This window comes from Mugil cephalus, chromosome 10 (assembly GCF_022458985.1).
Source record: "Mugil cephalus isolate CIBA_MC_2020 chromosome 10, CIBA_Mcephalus_1.1, whole genome shotgun sequence".
Lineage (NCBI taxonomy): Eukaryota > Metazoa > Chordata > Actinopteri > Mugiliformes > Mugilidae > Mugil > Mugil cephalus.
Window position 1 is genome coordinate 19,227,522 of NC_061779.1, and position 14,457 is coordinate 19,241,978.

The 14,457-nt window shown below is 43.7% G+C and overlaps 3 protein-coding genes across 3 annotated transcripts; 1 reads left to right on the forward strand and 2 right to left on the reverse strand.

The window, feature by feature from the left end:
• The first annotated feature begins 2,769 nt into the window (after positions 1–2,769).
• Positions 2,770–6,771, forward strand: dbx2 (developing brain homeobox 2). The gene is made up of 4 exons (XM_047596806.1): positions 2,770–3,169; positions 4,024–4,107; positions 5,966–6,150; positions 6,547–6,771. Exons 1-4 carry the CDS (start codon positions 2,896–2,898, stop codon positions 6,736–6,738), a joined length of 735 nt encoding a protein of 244 aa, XP_047452762.1. The 5' UTR covers positions 2,770–2,895; the 3' UTR covers positions 6,739–6,771.
• A 515-nt stretch (positions 6,772–7,286) lies between these two features.
• LOC125015138 (prolactin-like) lies at positions 7,287–8,772 on the reverse strand. Its single transcript, XM_047596807.1, has 5 exons — positions 8,673–8,772; positions 8,407–8,585; positions 8,171–8,272; positions 7,922–8,095; positions 7,287–7,766 (listed from the first exon to the last, which is right to left on the reverse strand). Exons 1-5 carry the CDS (start codon positions 8,680–8,682, stop codon positions 7,557–7,559), a joined length of 675 nt encoding a protein of 224 aa, XP_047452763.1. The 5' UTR covers positions 8,683–8,772; the 3' UTR covers positions 7,287–7,556.
• A 1,395-nt stretch (positions 8,773–10,167) lies between these two features.
• On the reverse strand, positions 10,168–11,665 carry szl (sizzled). The gene is made up of 4 exons (XM_047597002.1): positions 11,382–11,665; positions 11,091–11,257; positions 10,870–10,962; positions 10,168–10,750 (listed from the first exon to the last, which is right to left on the reverse strand). Exons 1-4 carry the CDS (start codon positions 11,663–11,665, stop codon positions 10,440–10,442), a joined length of 855 nt encoding a protein of 284 aa, XP_047452958.1. The 3' UTR covers positions 10,168–10,439.
• Between the last annotated feature and the right edge of the window lie 2,792 nt (positions 11,666–14,457).

The following is a 14,457-nucleotide window of genomic DNA, read 5'->3' on the forward strand; positions in this document are numbered from 1 at the left end:
TTCCATTTCAGTTTATATGCTAAATGAATGTAGCACAAATGAATACATGTTTAATTTGGTAATTTAATGCTTCCCTAAACACTTTTTTCAAAAAGGGCCAATAACTCAAGCAACAAAAATGTAGTCTTTTGTACTTTAAGGACGTTCTAAATAATTGCTTGAAAACTCACTCAAAATATGGATTTAAATCATTTAAAGCTTTCAAAAGGTTGCCTGCTCTGTTTTTGTTTGTCTTAACACTAGTTTCACACTTTTCAAAAGTGTGAGGGGTGGAATTATGAATCTTCAGTGTGAATAGGTGCTAGATGGATAGAAAAACTCCCTTTTCTGATACAAAAAAAAGTCTGTTTAGTTAGGACACAGACTGGAAATGGAGATAAAATGAAACGCTCTTCAGTATAACCGGCTTAACATGGACGTACTCTTAATCGAAACATGCTCACGCTCATGCATGTTGAGCTTTTATAGACTGTCCCGGAGATGGGGCTGCTCCACACTCCCATTCCCGCTGGATCCTATTGTGAGTGTGTGCACTGAGCTGGCTCATTGGGCCCTCATGGTGAATGGCCCGCAGCCATTCACTCGGCATACAGAAGCTCATTAGAACTCTATAGACACACAATTGTGAGGCTCACATTAGAAACTTCCTCCTCTGGGGCACAGACACCGCACACAAAGTGCCAGTTTGCTGCTAAGCTAAGCGCATTGTCCTCCTGATTCATAGAACCTGGCCCTCCATTCACGATATTAAGTTCGAGTGGTGGAATATCAATTGCGTGTGCAATGGGCCGGTATCTTTTTAAGAGCTTTAGTGGGGTTAAGAAAGAGAGAAAAGGGACCTCAGCCTGCTCTGCAGAGTGCTAGCTTTCAACAGACCCATTGTGAGGATTCTCAATGAAGGGACCTCTGTTTTTTTTTTTTTTCCCTCCATTTCCAAAAAAGAGATGGACATCAAATAAATTCACATGAACTTGCCTCAGGGTGTTTCTAAGACTCTACTGTTTAAGAATAGCCTAATTATACCTCCCTCTCCTGGAGAGCTCTATTGGAATCTGGCTAATTACACAGTGGTGAATCTTAATAACGATACGCTCTTAGCGACGCCTAATGTGCAGAAAGTGGCGTGAGATTGGTTCTACCGCGAAATATACGACTTTAATACAAACACTGTCATCAGGTTGGAGGCGCTTGTGTCAACTTTGAAACTAACTCGCCACAGAGCCTCAAACGCTGCTCAAAGGCCAATTTAAGAAGGGAGCAAGCAAACGTGAATTAACCCAACACATATCCTCGGCGTTATCACATAAAAGAGCTCCAGCACAATGAGGATCGTCTTTCTAAGCAAATACAGTTACAGGGTATGAACAGCAGCCTGGGCTTCCCTCCTCTTTTTCCATCTGTCATATAAACAAATGACTCTCCGGCAAACAAAAAGCTTTGAGGGGACTATCACAGCCGCTGGTCTATATGGAGCATGTTAACACACACTCGCTACACAAAAGTGGATAGCGGCCGTAGGCTTGCTAACACTCATCATGTGACAGAGCGCTATGCCTTCTCCACCAGTCCGAGGAATAAAACCTCAAATTTGATTACAAGCAACCTTTGGCTCCCTGGCCATCGCACAATAGGCTGAGCTGTCTGGGCCAATTTCCATGCTCAGCATGAGGTATCTACACGTGCACACTGGAGCTCCCAGTCACCCACACACACACTCCCCGGCCAGTGTGGATATGCCTGTTTACTGTGCTTAAACCCCCGGGTCTGTCGCCCCTCTTGTTGGACTTTCTATTACGATGTTGAGGATCATTAGTTGCAGTGTGAAAGGTTACACAAGCCTCTTATCGCCAAACATTATAACTCGCATGTGTGTATTTTACAGCTCTTATTTTGTCGTACGCGACATATACAACTGCTTGACTGAAGACTGAATGAATATTTCAGTGCTTGATTCTGTTGCACGTGGACACATGAGTCTGGTCTCTTTGAAAACCCAGCAGAATTTTTTATTACATTTTTTTTTTCCTAACCGCAAATGTTACAAAAATTTAATAAGTAATGTTGTTTTTCATCCTCTAACCAGATTTTGTCAGTGAGGTAGTACAATTTACAATATTGTTAAAGAAAGTAGCTGGTCCTATTGGATCCACTTAAAACTTTTCATTTTCTTAAAGGTTTAAACTGCTGAGTTTAATTTCAAAGACTTCAAAATAAGAGTAATATGTTCCTATGAATATCATTGTTGTCATGGATTATCATGGAATTAAAGCATACATGTTCACACCGAATAATTCATTTAGACACTTCGATTTCTTGAAGATGATCCCAGTCATCTTTTAAATTATTTTTATTTCTATTTTACCTTTGTGAACCCGTATTTTGCCAGAAAAATGTGGCCTGTTTTTAAACCACTGTGCAAACTCTGGCACAGCACAGTTTGTGAAATTAAACTAGAAGAAAAAAAAAAGCACATTGCAAATGAACTGCACAAGCACAATGGAGCTCTGAGGGAGGCTGGAGAAAAGGGAAAACTATTTACTACTGGAGAAGACTGTTTGGTGCATGTTAAACTTTGGCCAGCACTTCATTGTCTCTGGTGTCTATCATTTAATAGGCTAGTTGACATAATGAATGAGCCAGACCCACCTTCTGCCACTCCAGAAAGGCCCCTGCCTTATCTGAATTGAGAAGCACATTAGGGCCTCTCAGCCAATCAGGACGCAGCCCTGCAGCAAAGTGCAGGCCCAAAGGAGGAAGAGCAGAGGACTTTTGTTTTCTTCAGAGTTTAATGAAGTTGGCCTGGTCACTCAAGAAGGGATTAAAGGAGAATTTAGTGTCACTGAGCTGTGACTGCTGAAGTAGGAACTCAAGTGTTCGGGTCAGTGTGTGAACAGGATGGTCTCAGTCCAGAGCTGCATCAGGAAGAATATGGCTGGCTTTCCTTCTGCTTTACCGGGTTTTGGGAGCTCGGGAAAGAGTTTTCTTATCGACAATCTGCTGCAATCTCAGACAACTTCAGCCCGTCCAGAAGGGACAAGTGGACACCTGAGACGAACGGCATGTGAGCGCCCAAGAAGAATCTGGGGCCACGAGCATGGAGTGTACCAAAGCCAGACCCAAAGTCCTCAACAGGTGGAAGACTTAGGAGGACCGCTTCTGCCACATTCAGGTAAACAGATTTTTTGCAAAAACTAAATGTATTATATTCAGATTAAATCTATGATTTTATATGTCTAGAATTGTAACTTTACACCCATCAGTGTGGACGATAAATATGACGTTATTTGTTAAATGTAAAATTCTACATTTTTGTGCTGGAATTGAGCCGTCGATTTTATAAAACCTAAAAGCAGGTTATACGCATCTTCAAAGTGAGTTACTGACTTGTTTTTTGAGAAAAAAAAAGTACGCAAAAAATCTAATCAAAAATATATAACCAAATTATTTTATGATATCACTTGCAAAGTTTGTAAGGAGTCAGCTGTTAAGTTCGTGTTCACAAGTGCATAAATGTCAGTATTCTTTAAATATTTGACAGGGTTTTTTTCACACAGAAATAAAAATATAAATTTGGAAGTTAAAATTTAACACAGTTGAAATGAAAAACTGCCAGAAACCCAAGGTTTTTCATTTCAGTTTTGGAATATTTAGTATGTCCCTCGAGGGCTCATTCAAGGCTGCTGCAAACACAAAATATAAAATACAAAAAAGGCAATCGCAACTTAAAAAGAAGAAAAAATCTAAACAACGCAGCAGTATCAGAAAGGCTGTGCACACAGACCAATGGCAGAGGCCTCCAACAGATTCAGAACTTAAGATTTTTGTCATGAGCCTTGAAAACTTTTATATTGATCGTGCGTTATTCATCGGCATCAGCTCAAATTTTGTGGAACCTTTTTAAAAACACACCGAGTTGGTCTCCATATTCTTTGAAAAGTCAACAGTGAAGTCAGACAGCAGTCCCACATGTCACACCTGGAGGATCACGTGGCTGTGTCTGACCGTCCCTATCTGTCTTTGCAGGTGTGCTGAGCAACGTTTTCCTGCGGAGCCCGCAGTATCTGCTGGCATGCTGCGGTGGGTCCAGCCCCCCCTCTGTCTTCTCCAGTGAGTGTTTTATGCCTCATCAGCAATGCCTCAGCTCCTCTCTAAGCATTAGCAGCAGGGTCTCCCATGCTCTCCACAGCTAATTACTGATGCAATGCCAAAGAGCTAATTCTCCGTTCAACTCTGCACAGCTCTATTCATAACCATTCACGGCTGTTTAGGACGGGGACGAGGGGTGGGCTGCACAGCTTTTTAAGGGTCCCAGAGGCCCCCCTGTTTTGTACTTGCAAATACACACATTTACCAGCGCAAATATGCAGAGCTAATAAACATCTTGTCTTGTGTCATATTAAGATAATAATTACCAGGTGCAGGTTGTTACTGCTGAGTAATGCAAATAGTTTCAAAGCTTTTCACTCCCTCAGCACATTAGGAAGTTTGGCTGAGAATTACAGCAGTGAAGAAAATGTGGCAACGTGAATAAAATGTGTAACTGCATTTGAAACATTTACATTTTCTACTGATGTAGAAATGGAAACATTTTCTTGAAATGTTTCCCTGCATATAACTTAGGACTTGTATTAGTATTAGAATGATGCCGTATTCTGCTGTGGCAGAATGAAGCAAAGCGTTTGACTTATTTGGGCATTGTCCTTCATCAAGTGGAAGTTATTAGTTGCTGCATCCTATGACGCCTGTCAAGAGTTGTGGAAAATAGCACAAATCAGAAAAGCCCTCATCCCACAAGTCCCTCGAGTCTTCTTAGTAGGCTGACACTTTCCCACAGTGCCCAGCAACAAAACAATGCCCACTCTAGCCGTGACCAATTGGCACTTTCACTCCACCATCCACACGCGACCTCACTGCAATTTTTCACTGCAGCAATGAACTCCACTAAGCACAAAAAAACTCGCCCATTCCCCTGCAGTGAAGGGCTGGACAAGGAACATCCCCCGCCCATTGTGTGGCTAAAGAGCTTGGTTCGCCGACCCCCCTCCTTTCTCCTGTCCTTCAACTCTCCTTCCAGCCCATTGGAGACCCCTTGACTAGGACATAAAGCATTCAATGAAAGTGACTTTTATAGACTTATTCGAGCTCATCTTCACATACAAACTGGCTTCAAACTTGCAAGAGAAAAGATTTAGTGTTGGGCCACTGAGCCATCGAGTAATGGCATTTCCATTGAACAGATCTATTGTTGGTGTCCCACAGGGCTCTATAGTTGTCCCACTAGGGTAGACACACACGTTGCCCAGGAATGACCTGGTAATCAGCTATTTAAGTGAAAGCTATTGAGCTCCAATAGAGAAGTGAGAAGCATGTCCAAACCTGTTTTGTGCTCCCTGGAGGTGGTCTATGTGCAGATTTGTCGTACAGATTAAAAAGGCAACGTTGAATGGATTGGATAAACTGTTCTACTTGACTTTTGTTGTGCGTGCACCTGTGAGTGAAGCAGCGTGGGATTGGTCCTCAAAGGTCACCAAATCCCTTTTTCCAGCTGAAATGGCTTTCTATTCTCTTTAGTCACCCCCAGTTTGTTAAATTGGACATACAGAAAGTGTGTGTGACAAAGTGAGTGTGATTAAAAACAGCCAACTGTTGGTAATGTGTACACACTGCATCAGGACAGTGTCATTTTTTACTGTTGCATAAAAAATGTATGTGCCTTTCAATTAAAAATATACATTTTTACTAGTTTGATCTCAGTTTACCTCTAAATGATTGGAATTCAACTCCTTGCAACTCCTGATATTATGAATAAAAACCTTCAAAGGGGAACTAATTACCATTACTATACTGGTCAATGACCTGCTGCACATCCAAGATATTAACCTGTGACAGGGTCAAAACCCTGACATTTGTACTTAAACATGTGCAGTGACAAAGATGAATCTAAAGTGATATTGTTCTTTTTCAGAGGGAGCCAATATCCAAATGTGGTCTGCTAATATAAGTCCTAAGTCACGCCGAGGGATCCTCAGGAGGGCTGTGTTCTCCGAAGAACAACGGAAGGAGCTGGAGAGAACCTTTCGGAGACAGAAGTACATCAGCAAGACGGACAGAAACAAACTGGCAGCTGATCTCAGTCTCAAGGAGTCACAGGTAACAGAGCTGACATAAGCAAACATTTCACATACCTGATCCTGAAAGGCAACAAACAAGATGTAAATGGGAGGGCAACAGCAATACACGTCACAGTGACCTCCAACTTTAACAAGACAGTAATATTAGCTAGCAACTATTTGAGGTATACTTGGGTACAGGAGTTACTGTACCCTAAGGCTGATATCAGGTGTAAATTTCATATTTCATAAAATAAGTCAAACGTGGAGCAGCAGCAGGTCTCTTCCTCTGGGCGCCATGGACGTCTCAACAAAACTTCAAACTGATTACTGGGTCACTTCAGTCGCAGACTGAGAAGTAGTTACTGCCACTGTGTGGCTAAAAATGAATGGTTTCAACAAACTGAACTAAATTCCCACTGTCCCGCTACTTTAGGTAAAGATCTGGTTCCAGAACCGCCGAATGAAGTGGAGAAACTGTAAGGAGAAGGAGGTGCATAACATCCGCTCCCCAATGGATGAGCTCATGGCCCGAGGTCTCGCTCCAGAGGAGGAGGAGTCGTCACAGAATCCCGCCAGCTCAAAAACAGAGAGATCACCGGCACAGAAGAGTGCCAGGGACACATGAGAGGTGATAAATAAAACCCTCAAAAAAAAAAAAGACTACAGTACTGGGTGGGAGTTAGACATACTGTATATCAGTGGAGAAAACTGTGAAGACTAACACTGATCATATTAACCTTTCTTTCAATGCATGCCATGTTTTGTTGCGTCATAAATGTAATTAGATTCAACTGCTTGGTCAATAATTTTATTGGATTTCTCTGGCTCCAGTAAGCAATTTCATGGTTATTACACTGACAATTCTTTCTAGGAAAGATTCCCACTCTTCAGCTGTAATTGCAATCAGTCAAAAGCCCAAATGAGTCACTTCATTTATTTTTTTCATAATTTCACATTTTGGTAAGCTTTACACTAATACTTTGTTCATAATCCAAATCCACTTGGAAGTCATATTTCACTTGTTATATTTTGTAAATATCTTTTCATGATCTTAAACGCATAGATCAGCTGTAAATAAATTTTTCTGAATGAATCCTGATGCCAAGTTGCTTTTTCTTTCCGTTTGGACTCAAAACTCAAAACCATTTCCATGTTAATGAACACCCTACCATACATAGTTTCTATAAATATGTTATCCCATGAACAAGAAGTTGGCCAAAAATGATAATGAAGATACATTTATTTATTTTTTTTTACACTTTTATGCTCACAGCTCTATTGTTAAACAAGCTATAGCATCAGGAATGCAGCAGACAGACCGTAGTAAACGCACACATGAAAAGCATTGGGGACAAACGCACACAGTAAAAACAAAAGGTGTAGTAAAATGCAAATGAGAAAGACCTTTATCTACTTTTTTCGAACCAAATTTTGATCTCACTATCAGCAGTGCAGTCCGGGAAGGGTGGTGCATTTCAGGATGCGGAGATAATTTTTGACTTTGTTGGAGTCCCTGCGGAAGCAGTAGAGTAGGTCGTGATGATCCACTGAGTCATGTTTCCCTCCTTTGTAGAAAGAAAGGGCGAAAGTCGGGGCCAAACTCTCCGGAGGGACGTAACCCACAGTGTTGCCAAGCACTCCCTCCAGCTTCATCTGAGGAAGACAGGGCGAAAGTAAAAGAATTAAATCGGTTCCGACGGCAGCTAATACAACTTTTGTTTTTCCGCCCCCCTGTAGACTATGAAGATATAAAAGTCGATATTGGATATAAACACACGTCAAAAAAAGAAAGATTAGCAGAAAAGTACCTTCTCAGCCATTTTTGCCACTCCGTCCCTCAGCTCCTGCACCATGTCAGTGATCTCCAGTGCCTTGTTGTAGCTGTGGTGGTTGAAGTCCTGATTCATGCTCCAGTAGAGTTGTGACAGGGGGTCACTCCACGCCCCCAGCAGCCTCAGAATCACCTCTGTCAGTTGTTCTCGCTGCACGTGAAAGAAGCCCTTAAGTAACTTGGTGGTAAAGAAGTAAAATTTGTCATCAGCCATAAGCATACTCACCCCTAGCCGCTGAGCGTTCTCTTTGTCATCTGGTGTTCGTATGCTGTGTGTGTGGCACCTCCGTTTTCCTATGAAGTTCTTGTGGGGAAAGGAATGATGCTCCTGCGTGGACGGAAACACACGAGGGCTTCATGACGGTCAACTCGAACAAGGGTGATTGATGATGAAAGGACGGCAGACAAAGGCTGACAGGGGGGTGATGGATGATCAATGTCAAGCATGAAGAGAAAACTCACAAATTCAGAGTGCAGGTCACTGGAGATGCCGTGCATTCTCGAAGACTGTTGTATGACTCTCTCAAAGAGATCTGCCAGGGAAGGGACACTGCATTCAGCCTGCCCGAAGGAACAGATCGGGACGGTGGCGACCCTCTTTGAGAAGTCCAGGTACAACAGCACAAGGACAGCTAACCAAACTGAGAAGAGAAAAAAAAAAGAAGCAATTTAAGTCACCAAAATTCATAACATCACTTCAAATCTTTGTCGTTTTTTCCCCATCTTACCTTTCCTCATGGTTACGTTCTTGCCGTGGAGACCCAGGCGAAGAGTGGAGCTCCTTTGCCACCAGAGTTACTCTTGCAGAGGCTAACGTGTATGATGGCGTTGCTGATTAAATACACATTTGTCGGGGATTCAAATGCGCAGTTTTCTCTGCACGTCATATGCTTCGCCTAGTTAGCTGCTTAGCCGAGAGCAGACAAAACTAACCGGGGCGGAAAAGGTCCTGCCCTCTGAAGGCTGGCTTAGTCAATTTGCCAATTTAAAGTAATGAACATTAGTGTGTGGGGTAAATAAAAACTTTAATTTGTTGTGTTCGGCTCCTGGTTTCTCAGAAGTGTAACACGTCATGTACAACTTTACGCTGAAATAACTGATCTCTTACATTTTTCTTGCTGTAATCCCTCGTCACATCAAAAGTATGATACACTTTCACTACACCGAATGGAGCAACGATGCTGTTGCGTCACTGTTGCTCAACTGTCCCAGAGGGAAGACAAAGTCATACATTTGTGTTAGTCAGAGCTCACTGGGGTCACTGACAACATTCAAACCTTTTATTTTTCACTCCCGGGCAGATCCTCATCATTGACCGGTACAACATAAAAGTGAACGTTAAATTTAGAAAAAAACTATTGAACGGCCATTGTTCAACGACCTCGGTCGGGTCTGTTCAGGCTGGTAGTGAAAGCGGGGCTATTCAAATGTAAAGTGAGTGATTTATCTTCTCATTAGCGGTACATAGAGCCAGCTGTCTGCTGTGACTACAGTCACGAGTCATTCTAAGCAGTCTGAGTTCTTATGCAAAAGAACTTTTCAATTAAAAAATGGGGGGGAAAAAAATCCAAACAGCCGTGAATGCATGCATGTTTTACTTTGCGGTGAAACAAGCGACAAGTAATACAGGCAATAAATCTACTAGAAGAGGCTATGCCATTTTCTGTATGAGGAACTTGTTTATTATGGGTAAATGCTCAGTGGATAGAAAAAGGCTACCCTTGTTAAATCAGCAGGTTTGTGTGAAGTGAAAAATATATGTCTGGACATTCATTTTAATATTACAACTTATATATTGACACTGAAAACCAAATTTACATTTCAGAGGGGGAAAAAAACTTGACTGCATAGACGTGAAGGTGAACTACTTACTAATATTTACTTGATTTTATCACAGCTCTGTCTGTCTATCAGTCTGGCATATCTTGACTTTCCCAGGATTCTTTGCAAACCACACCAGACGTGCCACTCCCAATCCCAAGGTACTGAGTCATCCAAATGATGAATCTTTTTTTTGGGTGAAGCCATACATAATTTGCAGAGATTTGCAACCGTGGTGACTCTGTCCTGCTGTATGTCATTACAAAGACACTGCTGCTTTAACAGAGGTGAGTTATGTCCATCATGCTACCCAGAAGTACCAAGCAGAGTCATGTTATAGGACGAATAAATTTATTTTCCATCTTTTTCCACGTACACGTAGAAAGACGTCATAAATACACCATTATCCTTATAGAAAATATACTCTACTATCAATTTACATTTATTAATACTATGTACAGGTTCGAGTGCATCCTATTACAGCGTGCTAACAAAGAAGGAGGAGGCCGTGAGCCTCTGAGGGGAGCAACCGTCGAGTCCAGCTCTGTCCTCATATTCATCTTCCTTTACAAAGGCCCCTCCAAAGCCAACTTCCCCTCAAAATCCCCCCTTGACTTCGTCCCAAACAGTGTGCCATTCAAGTGAGAGAATCGCAGACGGGATTTTGAGTCCATTCAACACCTGTGGTGCTTCCACTTGCGAGTGGCCACCGCGATGTTTGCGTCCTTTCTGTGCCAAGGGAAGAGGCGAGTGAGGGCGAGCGTGCCGTCCGGCTGCACGGAGCCGGTCAGCACGTAGAGCTGAGAGCGGCCGGGGCGCACGAGGGCGTCGGCGCAGCCCAGGTTGATGAGGAGCCACTGGTGGAGCAGATGCTGGGTGTCGTAAGGCAACAGGGGCCCCTGGCGGATGAACTCCACCCGGCCCAGAACCTCGAATTCTGGCTCTCCGTTAGGCAGACGGAGGCGGTGAATTTTGGCGGTCACAGCTGTGGAGGAGAGGAAAATGAAAAGTTAGCGAGTGGCAAATTGATAGGCATGACGCAAAGCAGTCAAACGTGACACGCACGGATGCTCGGCGGCTTTCTGAAGGAATCTGAATGCATACCGAAGTCATGGCGGCAGAAAGCGTCCAGGACTGTTCTCATTGCGGGAGAGTCTTCCACAGAAGGACAGTTTTGGCAGGCAGGTTTGGGTAAGCCTGTGATAGAAATGAAACATCATTTAATATGGAATAACCCCATGAGGCAAACACATGGTTGAATACTGCTTCAACTGGATGACAAACAGTTTAGTAAAACAGTCTAATAATTAGTCTGTGGCCATTACCTTTAGCTAGGTGGCTGTATTTTGCGTGGGGAGTCAGACACATGTCTTCCTCAGCAGGGAAGCGGTCGCAGTCCAGGGCCTCAGGCCACGGGTGTCCCTGGCAGGCAAGAACCGGGGCACAGCTGTCCCTCACCGCCACACACAGGCTACGACAAGGCTGAATAAAACTGAGGAAGAAACAGAAAAAAATGTCACAAGGTGAGGGAAAATGTCTCCAATCGCGACTGGAAACAAAAGAGTCCAAAAGAGAGGCTTTGTGAAGGCAACAATTTCGAAAGAAAGTCAACTTACGTGTCAAGACAGACAGGGGCAATGAGGGAGCAGAGGAAGGCCTGGGCTTGAGGGTGACAGCCCGTCTGCAGCAGGGGCCTCCAGTCCTCCGACCGCGGCACCACCTCGCCCTCTAGGTTGCTGTGGCCCAGAAAGTTGGGCAAACGCATCTCTGAGTATCCGACGTCTTTGCAGACCTTCATCTGGTTGGGGATGGCGACGCAGCGAGTGGACTGTCCCATGTCAAACGCCAGCGAGGGACACGCCACGGCCATGAGAGCCACGGTGAAAAGAAACACAGCCATCCTGAAAGGTTCAAAAAAATCTGGAGCCCACGGGGTCAAAGCGGTGAGCTTCTGCCGAGGTTGCGAGTCTTGGAATGACCTGGCAACTGATGCGGCTTGCTTTATATACACCAAGGTCAGCCAGCCCCATCAGTCTGCAAGTCTGTTATCAACTACCTATCAAAGACGCAGAGACGATGTGTTTGGAGACAACGGCTTGTTTTGTGATGACTGGAGACAAGGGGGGGGGGGGGGGGTGAAAGCAGATGGAGGGTGTGGGGGGGTCGGGAGGGAGGGAGGGGAGACAATGGGGAAGAAGGGCCGAGGTTTCACTGAGTAGAGGCCATGCACACAGTCTGAATCTGAATCCGAAAAGACTTTATTGCCAAGTGTGTGTGTGTGTGTACGTACAAGGAATTTGCCTTGGTGATCGTTACATAAAAAATACAAATAAAACTAAATAAGATCGCAAACATATACACAATAAAATAGCTAAAACTATATACAATAAGACCATTTACAGTAGGATGGTGGTGGGGTTCATGTGTTCATGGGGGGGACATGACACTGCGAATGAGAAAAAAAAAAATGCGAGTGGTCTGCTGCTTCTTCACCTTGTAAGTCCAGCAGTTACAAAAATGAAAGCCAAGTTGATTTATACAGGGCTTTGCTTTGTTTGGAAATTTTAAATATTATTAAATATTATTTGATTTCCCCAACACTGCATTATAGGAGCTCTGAGCACAATAAGCAGCAAATATCATAACCCCACCTTTTTGCATTAGTAAATGAAACCAGATAAAGTGGCCTTGCATCTGTGAAGGTCTCCAGACAGACAGACAGTCTCCTTCATACTGCTGGCCTCTTTCATGTGTCCCTGCTTCCTAATTGGAGGGATTCATCGGCAGAGCCTCCAGTTCTCATTAGCAAAGTGGCGTCTCCTCTGGCACACCTGGCTTTGATCTGCCAATAACACAAGCTCAGATCCGCATGCAAAATGCTTTCAGCCCGCTCCTTTTCTCGTCCACTTCGAGCAAGCAAATAAACTTCTGCCTCACCAAGTGCTGTACATGTTGCTGACACGCTGTGCTATAGGATCTGGAATCGGAGCGTGCAGTTTCAGAGCGATCGGGCTCACACTCTCCCTTCGCCTCATTTGTAAATGGAATTTAATTGTATTGTCAGCGCTAAATATCAGAGAAACATCTGCTGGCAGGCAGACACATACATAACGCGCCAAAATCCCATTCAGGACCCCAGAGATCTCATCCTGAGATGAAGCTCAGCGGCTCAGACACTCATTTGTCTCATTCTTAATCCAACAACAGAACCACATTAGAGGATCATCGCATTTGTTTGGATGTCGTCTGTCTCCAGATTTAGATGTGTATCTGGGGCTCATGCGCTTCGGGGCGTTTTGACGACTTTCTGTGAATCCGAGGTCTCTATCCCACCCAGCCTGCCGCGGCCATTGTGGCTACGGAGATGCCAAAGCAAAGTCCACTCTGATTGTCCCCGCTCCCAGCTCTGTGGCTGCATAGCAGCCCCGTCTGCAGCGAGGACAAAGCAACACGCTAGCAGCCACTGGCTCCCAGCTTGGCCAACTTTTACAGCCTGATCTGATGAGCGGAGGCTGGTTCCAGTTCGGGTAGACGTATAAGTACTGCCCGTAAGAGGGGACTAACTGGGCAATTAGAGTCACAGACCAATTTGGGAGAACAATGGGTCCACACATTTAACAAGCTCCCCCTGCCAGGAGCCCAGCAGGGGTCTGTTGTCGGGCCTAATGGCTGCCCTGTAGACACTGTGTCTGTCTTGGTGATGTGTTGCCTGCCCCTACCTCAGTTAATGAGGAGGTGATATAGTGGTGGGCTGAATGGCTGGGCACCTGTCTGTAAAAAGGCCCAGTAGATAATCTGGTTTAGAGAATAATTCAACAAGAACAATAACTACTGTATCTGGTAACTCAGAGCGTGACACGAGTTATGATCCTCTCAAGATGTTAAACGTCAGCAGACTGACTGGGTTTAGGAAAGTGGTGTTGGCGTATCATTCTGCTGGTCGTTGGCTTTTAAACTAAATATTTATTTTCATTAAATGCACGGTATTTAAAATTACAGCCATGTAAGAGTGTTTTGGGACCACCTAAACAAACGCAGTCAAAGTTTTTAGACTTTGTAACTACACTAGTTCTGCAAAACCAGATGTTTCACAATGATCCACAATTAATGGGAAGCTCAATCCTAAAATGCCATTCATGTTATATATCGCATAACTCACCATGGTTTGAAAATTGGTTCCGGCGATAAGGAGTGAGCATTTAGTAACAGGGCACCTGTTTGCCAAATAAACCTCCAGTAGAAAATTTATTATGGCATAGTCTGGTTGTTAGAAGGCTCTGAAAATAAAAAAATATCACATTTTTAACTAAATTTTAATTAAGTTCAGACTTTGCAAATGAGAACTCACAACACTATGGCGTAAAGCCACACCCCTAGTAATGCAACAATGCAAAATCCATTCAAAATCAATTGCAAAGACCAGTTGTGATCTACTCAGCACCAATATAATACTATTTAGTTCTCTCACAAGTCACTATATCCGTTTCTTATAGCAACCATTTAACTTCTTCATCTAACTTCTGTCAGAGCAATAACGTACTGTTTTGTTCCACGAGTCTGGAGTATTAACTATATTCAGTTAGCGCAATACATCCTAACTCTTTCACTACGTGAATTTGAAAACCTCATAATCTTCAAACGAGCGGAGGCTATGTCGGTCAGACTATGTGACATCACGGCGGACCAACTGAT